The sequence below is a fragment of the Misgurnus anguillicaudatus genome, chromosome 4 (genome assembly GCF_027580225.2).
Source record: "Misgurnus anguillicaudatus chromosome 4, ASM2758022v2, whole genome shotgun sequence".
In the NCBI taxonomy this organism is placed as follows: domain Eukaryota; kingdom Metazoa; phylum Chordata; class Actinopteri; order Cypriniformes; family Cobitidae; genus Misgurnus; species Misgurnus anguillicaudatus.
In genome coordinates, this window is record NC_073340.2 from 8,840,962 (window position 1) to 8,863,223 (window position 22,262).

General features: G+C 37.4%; 1 protein-coding gene across 2 annotated transcripts in view; it reads right to left on the reverse strand.

The window, feature by feature from the left end:
* The window catches only part of LOC129421034 (growth arrest-specific protein 7), an 80,425-nt gene that overhangs the window by 33,910 nt on the left and 24,253 nt on the right, over positions 1-22,262 (reverse strand). For both annotated transcript variants that reach the window (XR_012369211.1, XM_055176310.2), the window contains exons 3-5: positions 17,225-17,302; positions 2,013-2,098; positions 1,356-1,409 (exon numbers count right to left, since the gene is read on the reverse strand). Coding sequence is in view for 1 of the 2 variants with exons in the window: in XM_055176310.2 (XP_055032285.1) it covers positions 1,356-1,409; positions 2,013-2,098; positions 17,225-17,302 (218 nt within the window). In the remaining variant the exon portion in view is untranslated. The remainder of the gene's footprint in view (positions 1-1,355; positions 1,410-2,012; positions 2,099-17,224; positions 17,303-22,262) is intronic.

Sequence of the window (22,262 nt, forward strand, 5' to 3'; positions counted from 1 at the left end):
GCGTGACCTTTCCACTGCATTACGCAATTACGCGAGGTTGCGGTTGCATCACAGAACCGAAGATAGACGAGAAGTTTAAAAAGTCCATATTTCTTATTTTTCTTGTAAAAAATTACAATCGTTTCGCAAGATAAGACCCTTATGCCTCGTTTGGGATCGTTTAGAGTCCTTTGAAACTGCAATTTTAAACTGCAATAAAACTGTTACGTGTTGGTGTCCATTAAAATGAGAAAAATCCTGGAATGTTTTCCTCAAAAAACATAATTTCTTCTTGACTGAACAAAGAAATACATCAACATTTTGGATGACGTGGTGGTGAGTAAATTATCTGGATTTTTTTTAAGAAAATGGACTAATCCTTTAAAGTAGCTCAATTTTGCATAAAGAGCACTGACCTGGCAACCCTGAAAAGCAGCCTATTCAGGTTTTGTAATAATATAACAAAGTTTAATCCTCTCACAGCTTATTTGTTCAGGAGTTGAGTCAGTAAATTCGTCACATTTATGATGTTAAAGACTTACTACAGTTAAAATAAAAAAACATGGTTGTTCTACAAAAAAACACAACTAAACCACGGTTACTGTAGTAAAACCATGGTTTTGCCAATGGTAACCAATAAGCTAAAAAACATGGTTAATTTTCATAAGGCACCATTCTACGTAAAATCTACTTTCAAGCAAGTGCACTAAAATGAGGTTAAAATCTGCATCTCCCTTGTAGTATAACATCATTAAAGACCTCTACATACACAGCAACGTTTTGCTTATCAGTGCTGTTCTGGACGGTGAATATTCCCCAGCGTAATGTAAATACATGTGCACAGCTCGATCATCAATAAAACACCCTTAAATGTCTCATAACCATCTAATTATACGCCTTACAAGCAACCCTATTGACATTAACTATGGCGAGCCGTCAAGCGTTATATTTGTTCAGAGAGCACGGCGTGTCTCTCTCGCAATGTGCCTCTCCCATTGCAACATTCATTAATAGATGGCACTGCCCCTGTTGCCATGGTAACTGAGCATGTGGCGTCTCTGTTTTCTTCTCCACGCCGTGGTTCTGTCGTGCACCGCTCGGAAGCTTCGGAGGCAGCGAAAATAAAAGTACTACTTACGGTCAGAGCCTCTCTTTCATCCCACAGGATGTTATTTCATCATCTATACAAATCTATACTGCAGTTACCAAGTATATTATACACATGTATCGGTTTCTGCCACAACAGAGGTATCTGTTTGTCATGCATAACATAAATCGCGATGGTTAGGGCGCTACGTTGACACTTTTTGTTTTGCTGGAGCTTTTTCTATCCTGTAGATGCGTGTTGCTGATGCGGTGTGTTTTGCTGTACTCACTGTTATTGTGGTTTCCCGCTCCAGCTTCCTGGTGGGTGATGTAGACACAGGACTCTGAGGAAAAACATAAAACCCAGTGTGAAATCTACGCTTCAAATCAGACATAGTGTTACGATGCAGGTCCAGCTCTTTGGGATGGGGTGAGGCATATGTTTGCTTGTGTGATGTGAGTTGCTACAGTAGAGTATATACTGTAAGTTGTTATCCCCACCCCGAGGTATTCAAGGATGAAGTAAGGAAGAAAACGAGAGTGGGTGGTGAGAGAGAGAGGAAAGACAAGCCCCATTTGCTCTATTTTAAAGAGCAATTTTAAGATCGTTTTTTTTTCATATCATACTACTATAGATTATATCTGCAGTACCTATATGGTCAATATAAGTCAATATACAGTAGATATCTTATCTTGTCTTCTTAGATTACATCATTTAAATTCACATTATTTTTATCAAAGTATTGAGGTAAAAGTAAAATCGCAATATTGCAAATATCTCATTATAATCGTATTATTAGGGTGCATGTTAACTGTGAATAATGACCTATTGATATAAAAAGGAATGAAGGTGAGAACGATACAGATAAAGTTTTCAAGCTCAACAAAGGCATTTTAATCAAAGTAGACCAGAGAGACTAAGACCACATATGACAGATCCTCCATACCTGTTGTTCTGTGCTTGACTTTCGCATTACCACACGTGACTGTTCGGTCTGATGCAACGGGCTACCATTGCCATGAAATCCATTCACTGTAAAGAGAAAAAACAGTAAGGTAAGCCTGACTTTGAGATCATAATCCGAATTAAAAGGATAACATCTCAAAGGCATAAGAGGATATGAAAAGAATCCCCATTTGTGATTTACAAATAAATGAAAAATAAATGCACTACGATATATAATCATTAAGACACAATATCTCAGATTTTCCAGCCATACAGACGCTTTCACAGCACCTCCCTACACTCGGTCTAATTTTAAACACTGCGACTTTATTTGTAGACCTGCAACAAAAGAGCCTATTCTGATTGTCTGAAGGTGATAACACACAGCACTATTCAGCTCCATTGAGGGTGGGTAATTTCAAATGTCAGGCCAAAAAGCCCATGATTCAGCCCTTATGCCCCTAAAGAGCATTGTTAGCTATCAGATATTTAACTATTTGTTTAAATTATTATGAGAAACATGATTATTGATTTTGTTTTTGGGGTCTACTACAATAGGTTTTCATGCTTAACACATTATTTTTCAGTTATACCAAAGGGTTATTGAATGCTTTATTCTGATTGGTTGAAAAATGTTCCACAGGTATGCATTATTTTTTGATAAACACACACCTGACCTAACAAATGTCTTAAAAGAAACACAAGAGTAATGTCTTAGCAATGTCTGCGGTAACCCGGGGTATAAGCGAAATAATTGACTCTGGTCCTTTAAATTATTCGAAAATAATGCTTTTTGAGAACAGTTTAAGCACACATACAGAATTTTAATAAAGTTTGATTTTGAGTGATTGTTGCAACATGATCTCACAAAGTTCCGTGGCATAGTCACGGAATTTTGTGCTCATTTTTCCGTGACATTCTCACGGATCTCCGCATATTTCTGTGGCCCTGCCACGGACTTTCTTTTCCGTGGCATTCTCACGGATTGGTTACTCAACTGCTTTTTCCTATTTTCAAACCATTGTCGCTTCGGCTTAGGGTCAGATCTGGTGCTTGCATTACTTTGTCACTGTAAGTATTGGTTTATACAATTTTTTCTGATGTATTCTTTTATATTTTCTAAACTTTAATCAATTGTCACCTGGCATTGGGGTTAGAGTTGGGTTTGGGTAGGGATGTCATTTTATGTAAATCTAACCCTAAACAGAAGCGAAAATGGTAAGAAAATAGGACAAAACAGTTGAGTAACCAATCCGTGAGAATGCCACGGAAAAGAAAGTCCGTGGCAGGGCCACGGAAATATGCGGAGATCCGTGAGAATGTCACGGAAAAATGAGCACAAAATTCCGTGACTATGCCACGGAAATTCGTGAGATCAGGTTGGACCAAGCACATGGACCAGTTACTTCAAGATGGCTACATTTTTTTACAGTTAATATGAAATATTGTCTTGTCAGAATGCTTACACGACATTTTGATTATCATTACCGCAACAGATGCTTATTAAATGTTAATTTAATTAATAGAAGCATAATACTTTGATTTTAAATGCATGTGCAGAATCTCCAAATTATGTTCTTTCAGGTTTGTCATGTCATTTTGAAAATATGTCAGTGTTGATGTTTTCTGACTGTTGCGGTAATGAGATTTTTTAGGACTAATTTTTTAAATTATGTTACAAAAAGTGTTAAATGATAAGTAAAAGTTTTTAAATTAATGTTCCCATTTACTCCAGACTTTGTTTTTCAATGTCTGGTGGGAAAAAAAGTAAATTTAAGCAATTTTTACATTTTCATGCTTGACATTTTTAAAACCAAGTTTTCGTGAGAATCACCCTCCTACTGAAATGCTCTGATTGGTCAGGCTGGAGTATTGTGTTGTTATTGGCTTATAATTAATTAATTAATACCTTACATTTATATAGCGCTTTTCTCAGTACTCAAAGCGCTTTACATATGAACGGGGGAATCTCCTCAACCACCACCAATGTGCAGCATCCACCTGGATGATGCGACGGTAGCCATATTGCGCCAGACTGCTCACCACACACCAGCTTATTAGTGGAGAGGAGACCGAGTGATATAGCCAATTAGTATGAGGGATGATTAGTAGGCCAATGGGCAAGTTTGGCCAGGATGCCAGGGCACACCCCTACAATGACGACAGAGAGTCACAACCTCGGTTTAACGTCTCATCCGAAGGACAGTGCTTTTTTGACAGTATAGTGTCCCCGTCACTATACTGGGGTGTTAGGACCCACACAGACCACAGGGTGAGCACCCCCTGCTGGTCTCACTAACACCACTACCAGCAGCAACCTGGTTTTTCCCAGGTGGTCTCCCATCCAAGTACTGACCAGGCTCAGCCCTGCTTAGCTTCAGTGGGCAAGCTGTCTTGGGCTACAGGGTGATATGGCTGCTGGTAAACAACACAGCAATACTGTGTTGGAAATGTCCCACAAATGTGAGCTTCAGCTTCTCAGGTGTAAACAGTAACAATGCTGTCATTTTTGCCTTAGTAGTTCAACACAGCAAATTTCTGGAGTTGAAAAATTAGGAGTTAGGGTTAGGTGTGACAGTGTGTTTTTTTTTAACTCCGACTACAATTTGTGTTGTGGGATACTCCCTGGCTGTGTTGTTTTTAGGAGTTTATAAATTGGTGTTCAGGAGCATGTTTTAACTCCACATTGAGGCCTAGTCCACACGGACACGGGTATTTTTATAACCAGAGTTTTTCTTCCTGCGGTTTAAAACAAATCCCTTCCGCACATGCTCGGTTTAAAAGAAATCTCCGCCTACATGAACACGCAAAACCACGTGATCACGCGCTGTCAAAAGCATGCCACACCAGCAGGCGGTGATATAACCCTAATCGTAAAGCCACGTTGGCCAATGAGAAGCCTTAATCAGAAGCAAAAAACCCAGTTGTACTGTCTACACGACAACACTGCAACCAGCGTTTCTTAAAATACTTACCCTGGCAGGGGTTTTCAAAAATGTTCGGTTTATTCCGTGTGGATGAACGGCCGAACCGCGGAAAAAAGTCAGGGTTATAAAAGTACCCGTGTCTGTGTGGACTAGGCCTTAGAGTTAAATGGTAAGAAAGTGTGCCATTACACGACCCTGGTTCAGCAGCATGAAACAGTGTTGTCAACTTGGCGATTTAGTGACTTTTCTAAGAAAGCAACTAGGGACAAATGTAGCGACTTTTCCAGGCATTGTTCGAAAGTTTTAGAGACTTAATGTCAATTTTAATCCCATTGAATCAATTATGTTTGCACTCTCCAATAATATTGAAAAAATATTTACATTTCAACAAACCACCATCGTGGTGATCAGTGTGTGCTTTAGTTAAGCCCTTGACTCTTAAAGGGAACATTTCACAACACTTTTTTAAGATGTCAAATAAGTCTTTGGTATCCCCAGAGTACATATGTGAAGTTTAAGCTCAAAATACCATATAAATAATTTATTATAACATGTTAAAATTGCCACTTTGTAGGTGTGAGCAAAAATGTGCCATTTTTGGGTGTGTCCTTTATAATGTAAATGAGCTGATCTCTGAACTAAATGCCAGTGCCGTGGTTGGATTGTGCAAATTAACCCTCTGGGGTCTAAGGGGTTTTTAGGGCCCTGGGGAAGTTTTGACATGTACTGACATTTGTGCTTTTTTCAGTTGCTTAAAAACATATAAATGGCAAAATTCTCATAACACTGCGTTCAGCACAAACTGGGCTACAATATTATATGATTAACATGTATGTACATGTGTGTATTTTTGAGAGAAAAATGTTTATGCGTGGTTTTTGAAAAAGCTAAATTTTTAAGTCATTGATACAAGTCCACAAAACTCATTCTAAACATGTTTTCCCAAGACTTTTCAAAACAGGATCTAGTAGTCTAGAGTTTTTTCTTCAAAATTATGTGAAAATCATTCGGCCTACTCATTCACATAAAGCAATATATTGATTTACAATTTCTAAGACACTTTTTCCTGGGAAAGGCTGTATGCGTGGAGGTGGGATAGCTCCTGAATAATCAGTGATTGACAGCTGAGGAGCAAAAGAGTTGCATAATGAGCCACATAATGAGCCTTGTGGGGATGTTCAACAGGAATGTAACTTTCTCTGTAGTAAAACCATGATAAGGTTTACTTGGGAATTTATAACAAAAAATTATATATATATAATGTGTGTATATATAGAAATATTTCCATTAATTTCACAAGTATACCTTTAAAAACCATAGTAAAGGTACTGTTTAGGCCATCGTAAAAATGAACACAGGGTAGTGTTTGGTTGGCCAGCGAGAGTTTTACTTTTGTGCAGTAAACAGCTCAAAATAAAAACTGCCTATCGTTGTCTGGACTCGTATTTGTGTTTTTGTAATCATTATAGTAGAAACACAACAAGGGACAAGCGTGTAAAAATGTATCAATCTTTCTTTACAGTCGCCACCATTAGTCCCTCACATGTTGATCATGAAAGCAGTATGTGTGCACACGCGAGTGATCCTGTGTTTAATAAACTTTCTGTGCGGAGATATGCGCTTAGACGCAACTAAATAAGGATTGTACTGTTTGCAATCGCGTATTTTATAAGAATACCAAAAACCGCGTCGAGTTTCCTGACTCGTGTGTTTGTTTATGCGTGTTCCCCTCGCGTGAAATGTTTGACGGAAGAACAAAGAAAACACTCGCGTCTGGAGATACTGACACACATATGCAAGTAAATAAGGATTTAGATGTCGTGTTTGGTGCATTCGGATGAAACAACAAGCAATGGAGAGACTGGATTGTGAATTGCGTATCCATTGACTGCAGGAGGCACGAGTTATGCATATGGACTTCAATGGCGCGGGGGTGTGGCGATCTCATCTCATTACAGATAATCAGGTAACAAGAGAGAGACGGTACTTCTCCTCCTTCTCATACAGTTTAAACCGAATGACAATATATGTTTTTGATCTCACTTACATCATTTAAAAGCTGACATTCCAAGCATTATGTAGACATTTATCTTTTGTTTCTATGACAAGTATTCGTTAAGTTACAGTTTATTTTTCTGACGCGTTTGAGAAAGGACTTCACTGAGGGAGAGAGAACAAAACACGCATCATGTTTATTTTCTTATTTTAGTTTTTATTGGGAGTGGACAGAAAAAAATTAGACACTTTAACGTTTTAAATGATGTATAAATCATATCTGTATGTCCAAAATCAGCAGAGTTATCTAAGTCTCTTTGCGGAGTGAATGAAAAATAAAGAGCCCGCGCCGCAGTCGACCCCAGAGTGTTAATGGGCAGTATTATAGGGAGCCAAATTTGAATGACCTATTTTCTCATGCTTGCAGAGAATGGTTTACCAAAACTAAGTTACTAGGTTGTTATTTGTCACATTTTCAATGTTGATAGAAGGGACCCAATTATAAAACTTAAACATGGAAAAAGTCAGATTTTCATGATATGTCCCCTTTAACTTTCATTAAGTTAAACCTTTCTTTTCTTTTTTCAGTGTTTGTATGCTTTTTTAAAAAGAAACACATGTGCATTGTTGAGTTGAAATTTGTTGCTTTTTATAAAGACGTCACAATGAGATCAAATTAAGCATCTTTACATAATAAGGTTGATCCTTTTGTGACTGTTATAAATGTTCTGGTTTGTAAATGAACTGTGATAAGGTAAACAGAACAAAAATACTGACACATCCAGACATCATCACTCATCCTACAAATCTCAACAATGGTGACAACCACCAAACTAATTCAGATAAAACGATAAACCGCAATGCATGCTGGGATTCATGAAATAGTTTAGTACTATGTTGATACCCAGCATGCATTGCAGCATGAAGCTTTCTTTTGTTGGGTTTGTTACATTTTAACTCTCCATTGGAGTTGATTTGATGGTCATGCATGTACATTTAGATTCAGTTGATTTATAAAGGGACACTCCACTTTCTTTAAAAAATATGCTCATTTTCCAGCTCCCCTAGAGTTAAACATTTGATTTTTGTAGTTTTGGGGTCCATTCGGCCGATCTCTGGGTCTGGCGGTGGCACTTTTGGCATGGCTTGGCGCGGTCCATTGAATCTGATTAGACCATTAGCATTAAGCTCAAAAATGACCAAAGAGTTTTGATATTTTTCCTATTTAAAACTTGACTCTTCTGAAGTTACATCGTGTACTAAAACCGACAGAAAATTAAAAGTTGTGATTTTCTAGGCAGATATGGCAGGAACTATACTCTCATTCTGGCGTAATAATCAAGGACTTTGCTGCTGTAACATGGCTGCTGCCTAAAAATAGTCCCCTTGGCTACTTGTAATAGCAGGGGACTATTTTCAGGCGCTGCATAATATCATTGCGCCTCCTGCAGCCATGTTACCGCAACAAAGTCTGTGATTATTTCGCCAGAATGAGAAACTCTTTTGTTATTTTTAAGCGTGATGCTAATGGTCTAATCAGATTCAATGGATTATGCTAAGCTATGCTAAAAGTGCTAGCGTCAGACCCGGAGATCGGCTGAATGGATTACAAAATGGTAAAAATCAATTGTTTAACTCTAGGGGAGCTGGAAACTGAGCATATTTTCAAAAAAAGTGGAGTGTCCCTTTAACTACCAGGGAGTTTATTCCAAAGACCAGAATTTGCTGTGAACATACGGAATAAACAAAAAATAAAACTACATCAACATTCGTCAATCTATACATTGCATTTACATTTATTTGTTTGGCAGATGCTTTTATCCAAAGCGACTTACAGTGCATTACAAATTAGACATTTTATTAAACACAGAATTAGTGTCGCTTGACAACTCAACCAGACCTCAGCCCAGCATATGCGTTGGGTGGGAATTATTTAAATGAGTGAAACTGTGATGTCACAGTATGCAAAATTGCAATGTAGCCCCAAAGAGAGGTTCATTGTTGTTATTGAAAAGCGTTTTTATTTTAAAGTTTATAGACTTCATAGAGTGGAGCTTTGTAACTAGATATTTTTTATTCTCAAACTGCAATATTACACACTTAATAAAGCAAAAAAGGGGGAATAAAGCTTAAAGGTGCAATGTGGGACTTTTAGAAGGATCTCTTGACAGATATGCAATATAACATACATAACTATATCATCAGTGGTGTATAAAGACCCTACAAAATAAAATGCTTAGAATGAGCCATTTTATCTACATACACCGCTAGTCCCCTTATATAAAAAGTCAACATTTCGCGCTGTCATGTTTCTACAATAGCCCTAAATGGACAAACTGTTTTATAGAGCGCGTTGTGTTACTACGTTGTCTCAGACGATGACGTGTTTGTCCAGTGGTGGGTATCGTAACTTCACTATGCGTTTCGAAAAGAAGGGGTGAGTCCCACATGGCACCTTTAGTAGAACCCATATAATACAGTCATTCTTTTTAAAGTTTCTGTAAACAAACTGTCCCTCACTTCCTTTATCTCTATTAAGTACTTCACTTGAATCGATGTGGGTCATTTAAAACAGCAACAAGATTATTCTGAGTGATGAAGATTTTAATGGCACATGGCTCTATGCTGAAACGAATACAGTTTCCTTTCTCAGTACATGCAATGACACTCATCTCTCTTAAACTGGGATTTAATTGCATTTGCTGTAGACTTGGTCCTCTTTGTTCTTGACATTGTAAAACGGAGATTGTCGGTGCAAATCAAATCAGGAGCACTAAACAGATCATTATGGGGCTCAGAACGGAGGTGAGGACAGTAAATGCTCTATTAGGGAATATTTGTTGATTAATCTGAGAGAAAAACCTTTCGGTCAAATGTCGAGCCTAAGGCTGATCTGTGTTTTGCATCTCTATATAATATTCCACAGTGAAAGTTACATTTGATGCTTTCTTTGCGTTGTAATAGTCACTTTAAACCTACTACAATAGAAGAGCTCTCTAAATTAGTAATGTCATCCAAATCATCGTCCTGTATATGAGACCCCGTTCACACAAAATTACTAAAAGAGGTATTTCATGTAGTGTCAGACACGGTACTAAATATCTTTAACTCATCTCTAGAATTAGGATACGTTCCAACAGCTGTCAAACTAGCAGTTATTAGACCGCTCATTGAAAAACTAAACCTTGACCAGGTAGATCTTAAGGTAAGACTTTAGACCAATCTCAAATCTACCTTTTTTTTAATATTAGAAAAAGTAGTGGCAAGCCAGCTATGACATTCATAGCGAATAATAATACATATAAAAAGTTCCAATCAGGATTCAGGCCCCACCATAGCACAGAGACAGTGCTGCTTAGAGTTACAAATTACCTAACCCGATTGTGGTGAAATCTCAATCCTTATATTACTAGACCTTAGTGCAGCCTTTGACACAATAGATCACAGAATCTTACTCAATAGACTAGAAAACTATGTTGGCATCAGTGGTCAGGCGTTAGCCTGGTTTAGATCGTATCTTACCAATCGATATCACTTTGTTTATGTAAATGAGGAAGAGTCATATCACTCCCCTTTAAATATGGCGTACCTCAGGGATCAGTTCTAGGCCCTATCCTATTCTTGTTATATATGTTACCTCTAGGAGACATTATCAGGAAACATAACATAAGTTTTCACTGCTATGCGGTGTCAGGACTCTGCCTTGAAGTCTTATGTTATATTTGTATTGTGTCATGGTGGCAGAGTTCTGTCAGTCCCAGGTTTTGTGTGGAGGTTCATGCCTTGTTTTTGTGTGGCATGTGCCTCCGGTGTCTTGTCTTGTGACCCTGCCCCCTCGTTCTCCTGCTTATTAGTAATCATTGGTTTTCTCCCATCACCTGTTCCCGCTCATTATCTTGTTTGGTTTCTTATATTTAATGTCAGTGTATCTTTAGTTCTGTGCAGGTTCATTGTGTTGTGTTCCTCGTGTTCGTGTCTAGTTATCCAAGTCAGAGTCAGAGTCAAAGTCAACGTTTAGTGTTATCTGTCGGTGTTTCATGTTTTGTACCCCCTCGTGGTTTTTTGTGTCAAAATAAAGTGTTTTCCCCGACATCGTTTGCATTTGGGTTCATCTGTCCTGCAATCCCTCACATGCGGATGATACCTAGCTTTACATCTCGTCACATCCTAGCGAAACCCACCAGTTTTCTAAGCTGCATTAGCGATATTAGTGACTGGATGGCACATAACTTTCTTATGCTAAACTCCAATAAGACTGAGATACTTATTATTGAACCAAATTGCTCCAAACATAATATGTCAGATTACAAGTTGCCCATAGATGGCTGCACGGTGGTGCCATCTTCAACAGTTAAGAATTTAGGCGTAATGTTCGACAGCAATCTATCTTTCGATAGTCATATCTCCAACGTCTGCCGCACAGCATTCTTCCATCTTAGAAATATTTCAAAAATACGTCATATGATGTCTGCATCAGATGCAGAAAAGCTTATCCACGCTTTTATGACCTCTAGAATAGACTATTGTAATTCGTTACTCGGGGGATGCCATGCAAATCAGGTAAACAAGTTACAGCTGGTTCAAAACGCCGCCTCAAGAGTGCTTACTCGATCTAAAAAGTATGACCACATAAGTCCAATTCTGGCATCTTTACACTGGCTACCAGTTAAATATCACATACAATTTAAAATATTACTAATCACCTAAAAAACTAAAATGGCCTAGCGCCCTCGTATATTAAAGAACTAATATCAGAATACAATCCATCACGTAAACTGCGATCACAAAATTCTGGTCACTTAATTATCCCTAGAATATCAAAAGTGTCTAAAGGTGGTAGATCCTTTTCCTACTTGGCCCCTAAGCTCTGGAATGATTTACCAAATAATGTTCGAGTATCAGACACAGTTGATCAATTTAAATCTAAACTTAAAACATTCTTCTTTAACAAAGCATTCACATAAAATGTTCAGTAAATGTACTTTTCCCGCAGTAGTTATTTTGTCTAGAACAAAGCACTCACATACCTCATATGGGTAATATACTATTGCCGCAATAGTTAGCATGTCTGGAACCGAGCTGACTTAAACCACTATACTGTATGACACTTGCATTACATGCGAACGGCCCCTACGCTAATAGAACTCTGTTTTTGTCTCCCTGTCTCATCCTCGACCCCGAGGACAATGAGACAAACAGACCCAGTTCCTGTTGCTGTGAAGATCATCGCACCACTGATCTACTGGCTGTCCTTCAACGTGATGCCCAGCCGATGCGCGACCAACGACCACCGGCTGAACCAGTTTAATCGGCTTACCCGCTTCCTATCCCTACCATGTCTATATAAATATATATTAATTTCTCCCAAGGGTTTTTGTCCTTCTAGGAGTTTTTTCCCACCGGGTTTTCTCCTAGGGGTTTTTTTCGTCCCCGGGAGAGTCAGCCAACTTTGGCTTAACTTAGCAATTTACTGTATACGTTACATTATTAATACGCTCGCTTGTACGGTTTAACCTTAGCCGCTATATTCTACTTCTTATATTATCTATTGATTTTCTGTGTTCTCCCCTACATCTACTCATGTAAAGCTGCTTTGCAACAAATAACAATTGTGAAAAGCGCTATATAAATAAAATTGAATTTAATTGAACTTTGTAGTAGTGTACCACAAATCTGTGGGCTACCCCTGCGAACCATATGAAAGAGCCTTAACAAGCAGTGACATGGTGACAAGCAGCTTTACAGTGTCTCAAACCCCTAGTGTACAAGCCAAATGAGTCAATATACAGGACAAACCAGTCAAATAAGAGAAAACTGATTAAACATTACCATTCTTTTATTATTTAAATTGTTCTACCCTAAAAGGTCACCTAATATCGCAATTTTTTGAGATGTAATGATAGTCTCTGGTGACCCTGGAATGTGCCTGTAAAGTTTCAGGTCCAAATCCCTGGTTTCACAGACAAGGCTTAATGCTAGTCCTAGACTAAATCACATAGTCACATGAAAATAACTTTAAAAATCTTAAAATATGCCAGTGCCATTGATTTGTCTCTTTTTCTAAGGTATGTTTATAAAAGATGCTTAAACACCTTAATTTAACTAAGACCTAGTCCTTGCTTTAGCAAAGCCTTGTCTGTGAAACCACGCATAAAGATCATATATTATCCCATGTTGAAACGGCTAATTTTTGTGTGTGCAAAAAATTTTTTTTGTGTGTGTCTCTTTAAATGCAATTGAGCTGCTGCTTCCCTCCCTGTTTACTATTAATCTATATCGAAAACATAAGAGTTTTTAATAAGACAATCATAAAAAAGAACATTTATGTAAAGAAGATTTAAAATAGAAACCGTGACTTAATGTGGTCTTTCAAAAGTTGTGGGCGGGGCCTGCACAAAGTGATGTCAGTTTGCTGAGAAAACACCAACAGCTTGTCCTATGAGAATGTTGAGGCTTTATGGGGATTTAAAAAAAGGAGGTGGCAGATTTTTAGCATTACAGGATGGTTGCGTACACACACAGATGACACACAATTATGTTCAAAGTGAATTTCTCATATTAAAGGAAAACATCACAGTTTTTCAATATTTGACTATGTTCTTACCTCAACTTAGACGAATTAATACATACCTACCTTTTTTCAATGCGTGCACTTAATCTTTGTACAGCGCATTGTGAATGTGTTAGCATTTAGCCTAGCCCCATTCATTCTTTAGGATCCAAACAGGGATGAATTTAGAAGCCACCAAGCACTTCCATGTTTTCCCTATGTTACATGAGTAGTTACATGAAAAGATAGGTAGCCTATATATTAATTTGTCTAAGTTGAGGTAAGTACAAAGTAAAATATTTAAAAACGGTGGTGGTTTTCTTTTAAGGGACCTTTAGAACCCAAAGTGAATACTGCTGCATTCCCACTGCTGCAGTGGTGGACCACAAATCTGTGGTTGTCCTGTGAAAAGCAGGCCAGTCTAATGGTTGGACGAATAGTAAACATTTGAAAGTGACCACCAGAAAGTAACTTTGCACCAAAGATATGAGAATAGAGATCTGTTTTAAAATATCTTGAATAACAGGAAGTGGTTAATATACAAAAGGTGACTCATATAGATAGGCACATCTAACCAGAGTTTCAGTGCCTCGTAACCAACAAAGTGCCACAGTATCCTCTATGCCAGGGTCAAAGGTTGAATCATTACCTTGATTCAAAACTGTTAGTCCTAAAACTACCCTATTGTGGTCACAGACAATGCTGAAGTGCTATTTTGGTCCAAGGCAAGGAAACACCATGGACCCATGAAACCATTACAACTCCTCCATGTGAATCTGCTAGCTTTATAAAGATTCATTTACAGAGACAGATTCATCAATACTAAAGTATAGTTCATTATTGGTATTCATATTATAACCTATACAGTCAGCATGTAAAAAATGTTTATCTACAAATTACCACTGCCAAGTTGTAAATACTTTCTTTGCTTCAATAACATGCTGTCAAGAATGTCTCAAGTCCCACATAAAAACGTTATTATACTACAGTATTAACTACAGTAAACTGCAGTATACTATAGTGTATTATAGTAATCACGCTGTAGTATAAACAGTAGAGTATACTTTAATATCTAATATATTGTATGGTTCGAAAACACTATAGTACCGACAATTTTCTATAGTAAATATGATAGTAGCTATATATGGTAAATATTATAGTATATACTATATACTATACTATATAATATTATAGTAAATATTATAGTATATACTATAGTATTTTCATGTGGGATTCTGCCAACCTACACTGTCAGAAAAAATCATCAAAATACACCTCAGCTATCACTGGGGCTGTACCTTTCAAAAAGTACAGATCGGGACCTAAAGAGTTCATATTAGTACCTCAGAGATACATACTGGAACCAAATGTATAGAAGGTTTCAGCAGTAACAACATAAACAAGCGGCTTTCGTGGTCAATGCAACTTCCGGTAAACTCCGCTAAAAATAAATAACCACAAAGTCCTTTTAAAGTAGTTTATTTATACACCAAGCAAATTAAACAACACGTAGATTACCTAGGAAACCAAAACATTTGTAACTTTCGACGAGGTATTTGTTCAAGACTTCAGTTTAGCAACTAGTCAGACCATTAAACAAACAGAAACCGGAAGTAACGTTCCGACCAGAGGCTTAAGCACGTGCGTCCGATGAAACCATCTATACTACATAATCTATAATCTATAACCTAATGGTACATATTATGACTTTTTAAAGAGCACCTATTAGGGAAGTGCCATGTCATACCGTTCATGATAATACCGGTATAATTTTTTACATGATAAAAAAGTCATATCATGATATCAATGATATAGCGACGTGATGACGTATGGTGCATTTACGTCATGACGTCAAGAGGTCACAGAGGACGAACGCGAAACTCCGCCCCAGTGTTTACAAATGTTCAAAAAGAGGACCATTTCGACGTTGTTGTATGTGAATGATACTAATTAATGTCTTTGTGTCAGTTTATTGTTTAAAATGGTCCGCAAATGTGCGTTACATATATGTAACACGTGACCTTTCTATGTCACTAAGCATTTACGTTAGGTCGCGCTGGACCGGACCTAGACGAGAAGTTGTGGTTTAAAAGTGTATATTTGGTTTTTTTATTGTCAAAAATGACAATCGTTTCGCTAGATAAGACCCTTATGCCTCGTTTGGGATTGTTTATAGTCCTTTGAAACTCTGTTGAAAAAAACTGTTAAGTGTTGAGTTAAGTATTAAGTGTTGGTGTCTATTTAAGTCCATTAAAATGAGAAAAATATAAAAAACATAATTTCTTCTCGACTGAACAAAGAAAGACATCAACATTTTGGATGACATGGTGGTGAGTAAATTATCTGGATTTTTCTTTTAAGAAAATGGACTATTCCTTTAAGTAACTGGGATCTGTGAAAATTACTGAAAATCTGTGGTAGTGTCATAGTAATGTAAAATTTTCATAGTATTTCATATCTAGTTTGTACTTTGTTTAAATTTGACTCATGCTGTGTGACTGTGTCACTACTTTAATGCTATTTCTGACAATGGATTTACACTTTGAATGAGGTATTCTGTCATCAATGACAGCTCATTGGATGGAATTTGCCCTTCCTTTTCCATAATTTTTTCATACCATCATAAATATAATTACCGCAAAAATTCTTAAAATATCATGATATAATTTTAAGGCTGTATTGCCCACCCCTAGCACCTATTTCATTGCTAAAAACAACGTTATTTTGTGTGTTTGAAAAATACAACGCCTTTACGTGGTTTATGGTTTAAAAACACCTTATTTTCCACATACTGAAACGCATCGATTTTGTACAAATCTTATTAATTTAAAAAACTCTGTGTCCCTGATTGCCCAGATAATCTGTACGTTGTGGTTGGCCTGAATACCTCTGACGTCAGCCGGAAATGTGACGCTCCTTACCATGTTTGAAAGATTCGCTCACAATGCAATGCTAACAAGAGTTAACTTACAGGCTTATCAATTCCTCTAACCCATGAATCCCAATACTGGTCATTGAGTACCCCCCCCCAAAAAAAAAAACACCTGACACTCATCAGCCTCCCTCCAGAATGATAAACATGTCACCCTAACAAGCTAATGAGTTAAATCAGGTGTGTTAAATAAAGAGACATCTAAACTTTCTGGAAAACACTGCTCTAACCAAACCCATTCCTTCCAAAGACACAACTTCAAACTAAAATATGCCAAAAGATTGAGAAAAGGGGCAGGTTGCTCCCTGACTAGGCTGGTTTGTTTCTGTATACAAAGCATAGTGTGTCACAGAGACCATTTTGGTGACATCTATCAGGTATTAAAGATTTTGGTCCTTTTGGTAAGAAAGCATGTGCTAAGACCCTAAATATAAAAATAATTGAGTTCATCAAATGTATGTGTTGTGAAGGTTGTTGCTATCCAATGCTACAGTAGATACATGTGACCATGTGGTTTCAGTGTCCCAAGTGACGGATAAAATAGAAACAGAGGAAATCTGTTTTATCAGACGGGCCTCTGTGGAATCCAATGCACCCTGTAGCAGAGATAAAGCGCCTCTGGCCAAAAACTATGAGAGAATGCTTTCCATTCTGTTTAGACATATCATCTGTATCTTTTTATTCCCCCCATTCATGTGGCCTCTGAGAATAAAGCCTTTTTTTGCAGTGTAGAGTCAAGGCATTTTTCTAAATTTAAACATTAAATATTGAATACCGTCTGTATAAACAGATTTTAAGAGCACTTTTACCTGTAGGTAGGGAATTTTTGTGTTTTAATGGAGTTTTGGGGGTGCCAGGAACACTGGATGGCTTCTCCCAAGTTGTTTCTGAAAAAGAAAAGAGACACAAGAGCATTTCCTGTTAATAACATCATCTGTCTTTTTACTGCAGGGATAACTGTAAAGCTCAATACATGTACAGTAACATCGGTAATAACTTAATGCATATAAGATATGTACAGGTACAATCCGATTCTCTTTCCTTGTCCCAAAATAAAACACGCTTTCGGTAACAATCGATACGGATGTTTAAAAAAATTATAATTGAGTTAAGTTACAAATTGTTTTGGGATGTGATTGTATTGTTTTGACTTTGAAGCTGTAATTTTGTTTACAGTAAATCAAATCATACATCACACATCTCTCCATCAAGCTATGTCCACAAAGGTCCAGTGCATGAAGAGTACATGGCGAGAGTTTTTTTCAACTAGTGTACTATTTCACTGGTACTTTTATGTACCTTTGTAGTACATTATAGCTTTATCGCAATGACATAAGATGCAAAATAGCAAAGTGGAATTTAAAAAGTCATAAATTGGATGTGTGCCTATAAAGAGGCTGCAGATCAAGCAAATAGGTAAATAATACAAATGAATAACTACTGAACCAAATTACTATTGAACCAAAGCTCTCGCACAAAGCTTGTTTCTATTGTAAGGCCAGAATGAGTGCTAGATATCGAAGTATTACATTTTTATTGCTCTATATTGAATGAGGTATTACCCAAGACAGACATCCTTAGCTTAAATGACAAGGATGAAAAAAAGATCTGTCAGTTTGTATTTGTCAGTCTGGCTGTTTGTGTGGACATGATGGAGAATGCAATCAGAGATTATGAAAATGCAATTGCAATTTCATCCATTAACCCAGATATTGTCTTTACTTAAACAATGAAGTATACAGAACTTGATATTTTGAGTTTTGGCCATAGTCAAAAAGAAAATATTAGTTCATTTACTTTCAAGTGTATAAAATTCATAAATCTAAAACATTCAAGTGAAATTAACCTAAAAATGTGTTGTAAGGAATACCCACACTCTTAAAATGTTTCTTTTTATTTTTGACCCATAATGTTGGACACACCGCTGACGCTGGGTTAAAATTGACCCAATGCTGGATTGTTTTAACCCAACTGCTGGGTTGTTATAACCCATGGTTGCATGACAACAACCCAACATTTGGTCATTTTTAAACCAGCATGTGTTCTGTCCAATATTTACCCATTATGGGTCAAACATAACCAATCCATTTTTCAAATGCATAGTCTTTGTGTCTGAATATTTTGTTTATTTATGCTTAAAAACTGATAAAAACATTTACTACTTAAATATTTGTTAAGCAACACCTTTTCTCCAATTTGTAGAGTACATAACTTGTCCGGATGCTATATTCCTAAGCAATGCTAAGAATATTGTGCTTCTCAAACCATCAATAAACAATATCTTGAATGCCTTTAAAATCTCTGATTAGATTTATTGTCTACAATGAGGCATAACCACGTTTTCATCCTGATAATGCTTACATAATCAAAATGCATATCACATATTGATTTTACAAAGTATGTTAGAAAACAGCTTGACAAACATCTAAGGGTATTTGACTGAGCTATAGGACTATGCCGAAGAAATGGTTACCAAGCAACAGTCATCTATGAACCTGATTAGTCTCATTATTTACTTTAAATGAACTTTAAACTAGTTTTCACACCTAGTTCGTTGGAGCCCTCCAAACGCTCTCAGAGCAGTTCAGTATAGACGGTTTCAGCAGTAGCAACATAAACAAGCGGCTGTCGCGGTCCGCAGTAACTTCCAGTAAACTCCGCTAACAACAAAGTACTTTAAACGTAGTTTATTTATATAACAAGCAAAACAACAACACATAGATTACCTAGGAAACCAAAACATTTGTTATTTTTGACGAGGCATTTGTTCAAGAGATCAGTTTAGCAACTAGTTAGACCATTAAAAAAACAAAACCGGAAGTAAGGTTCGGATCCAGACGTGTATCACGTGCGTCCGATGAAACCGTCTATATGTGAACGAACCAAGTGATCTCAGACACCCCTAAAAGGACCCAAAAGCTTTTGGGTTATTTTGTGGTTGGGACTGACAGACATGACAGAGCATCGAGGAAGATTCTCTCACGAAAGAAGTTAGTAAGCGATGTTCAGCATTATATATTTGAACCAGTTTAAAAAGTCAATCTGTTTTATGCATACTAAATACATGTTTATCAGCAGATGGGGAACATAAAAATAAAGACTTTTAGGTCTCATGCTGCCAGTGTTTTAAACAGGCACAATGATTTTCAGCATGTTACAATAAAATACACTATCACAAACACTCAGAAGTTTACTTTTTGACCAAACCACACGAGCACATTTAAATGATCTGTAATAAAACAACACGTTTAATGCTTAAACTTTAGAGAAACAGATCAAATGACATGTTTAAGTTTATTGTGTACACATATTGAACACATTCGCGTTTCTGTCAGTCTCTCACTCTCTTTCTTGTAACTCCTCGTATTCATTTGAAAACTTGAGAGAAACATTAAACAACATAATATGCTTATTGTGTATGATAGTGAATACGTGTTGTTCTCTCACTCTGTGTCATGGAGTGCATTAATCCTCGTGTTCATTCATATAAACTTCAGAGAAACATATTAAACAACATACTTGAAAGCGAACCGTCGCGTTGCTCTCTCTCTCTGTTCGTTCGCTCACTCTCTCTCTCTCTGTTCGTTCGCTCACTCTCTCTCTCTCTCTCTCTCTCTCTCTCTCTCTCTCTCTCTCTCTCTCTCTCTCTCTCTCTCTCTCTCTCTCACTCACTCTCTCTCTCTCACTCACTCGCTCTCTCTCTGTTGCACTAAGATAACGTTAATCATTTAGAACGTTAATTCAACGTAGAAAGATTATTAAAACTACAAGTTATAAGATTGTAGGCTACTGTTTGTGTTTGTGGGAATACAAACGCGTCGTGCTGTCAGTCATTCTTTCTCTCTGTCTATCGCACTCAAGGTAGCGTCATGGTTGGATAGCGCAGTTGAAGGGGCGGTATCATTATAATAAGATCCCTTAGCTACGTCATGGGGGGAGCGAAATCTGCACGACCTATATATTCACATGCTTGCAGAGAGAGCCTTACCAAAACAAAGTTACAGGGTTGCTATTTTTCATGTTTTCTGGGTTGGTAGAAGCACTGGGGACCCGATTATAGCACTTAAAAAAAAGTCTGATTTTCATAGAATGTTCCCTTTAATACTTGTTATGTACGTACATGTTGTTCTGGGTGTTTAAATGTACGTTAAGATTTTAATAGATATATTAAAGGTGCATTATGTAACTTTTAGAATGATCTCTTGAAAGAATAATATAATACCCAAAACTATATTATCAGTGGTGGATAAAAACTTAAATAATGAACTGTATTGTTTTTATTGCCATTTTATCTACATACATTGCGAGTCCCCTCGCATAGTCACCGTCATGTTTCTACAGTAGCCCTAAATGGACAAACTGCTTTATAGATTGCGTTTCAGCCCTACGTTGTCTCAGACGATGACATGTTTGTCCTGTGGCGGTTTTGAAATTAACTCTTTCACCGCCAGCATTTTTTAAAAAAGTTGCCAGCCAGCGCCAGCGTTTTTCATGATTTTCACCAAAGTTTAATGCCCTCCAGAAAATGTTCTTCTTCAGATATATAAACATACGATATACCAAATGAAAGAACAGACCCTCTGCTTTCAAACAAAAAAAAACCGTTTCATCCTACCTTGAGTAGTTCTTTTGAAATCAGCTTTTGAATATGGGTAGGTTTCTGCAAAAACACCACATTTTGAGCAAAAAGCAGAGATAATTCCATTATTGTGACGGACTTTTCATAGAGTTCCCATTCAGAGCGATCTTTAAAACAGACACGGACATTCAGCAGCTTGTCAGAGGGCAATACTTCCGGGTTGTATAAGTTGCAGAAGTCCACCTGGTGGATAAAAGCGGTATTGCGAAAAGACGGAAAATCTCGTCATTGGCGGGGAAGCGTTTTCTCTTAATTGACGAGATATCTCGTCAATGGCGGGGAAAGAGTTAAGGGGTGAGCTGTTGGTTGCAATTCGCAATCTCAGCACCAGATGACGCTAAAATTCATACACCACCTTTAAGGGGGCGTGTACACCAAAGCTTTTACGCCCGCGGCCGGTGCATGTTTTCAATTGTTTCCAAAGGAAGCTCTGTGTTTTTCAAATAACCCAGCAGCTAGCGTTTTTCTTCCGCGCTGAAAACCGGCGCTTGACGTTTTTTCCGCGCCCAGCGCTGAGCGCCGTGAGTTGAAAATATTCAACTTTGAATGAAAAGCTTCGCTCGTCAATGTCAGTTCTCACGCGGCCGTCCAATCACAGTGGAGGAGGGGCGGGACATTACCACAGCAACCAATCGGCTCACAGCTATAGTATCACAGCTACCAAAGCGCTCAGCTAAAAAACAGCTGGCATTCGACGTTGTTTATGCGTTTCAGTCCCGTTTAAAGTTTTGGTGTGCACAACTCCTTAATGTAAGTAAAATGTAAAAATTATTATTAAAATAATTTAAAATTGCCATGATAGCAGTTTACAGTCTTAGTATTCAAAGTGAACTCCCAGCAAACACAGAACGTTCCCCTAACGTTAGTTTTTGGTTAACTTTTTTTGGAAAACCAAATCATACGTTCTGGGAATGTCGCAGGATGGTTATTTTTAAATAAACTAAGAATAACTTATGCAGAACGGTCCCTAATGGTTATTTTTAGGTCATTCTCTTCAAACCACAAAATACTTTAGTGGTTTCTGGTTTGGGGAACATTCCCCTAACATTGGTTTCAGGCTCCAGAATGCTCCATAAAGAAAACCTTCCTGGAGAACCAAAAACAAAGCTTAAAAAACGCTCTGGGAACCAAAAACAATATTCTGGGAACTATTTGATGTAATACTTTAATTTGCATTGATCTGATTTACAGAAACTCTAAAAACATCT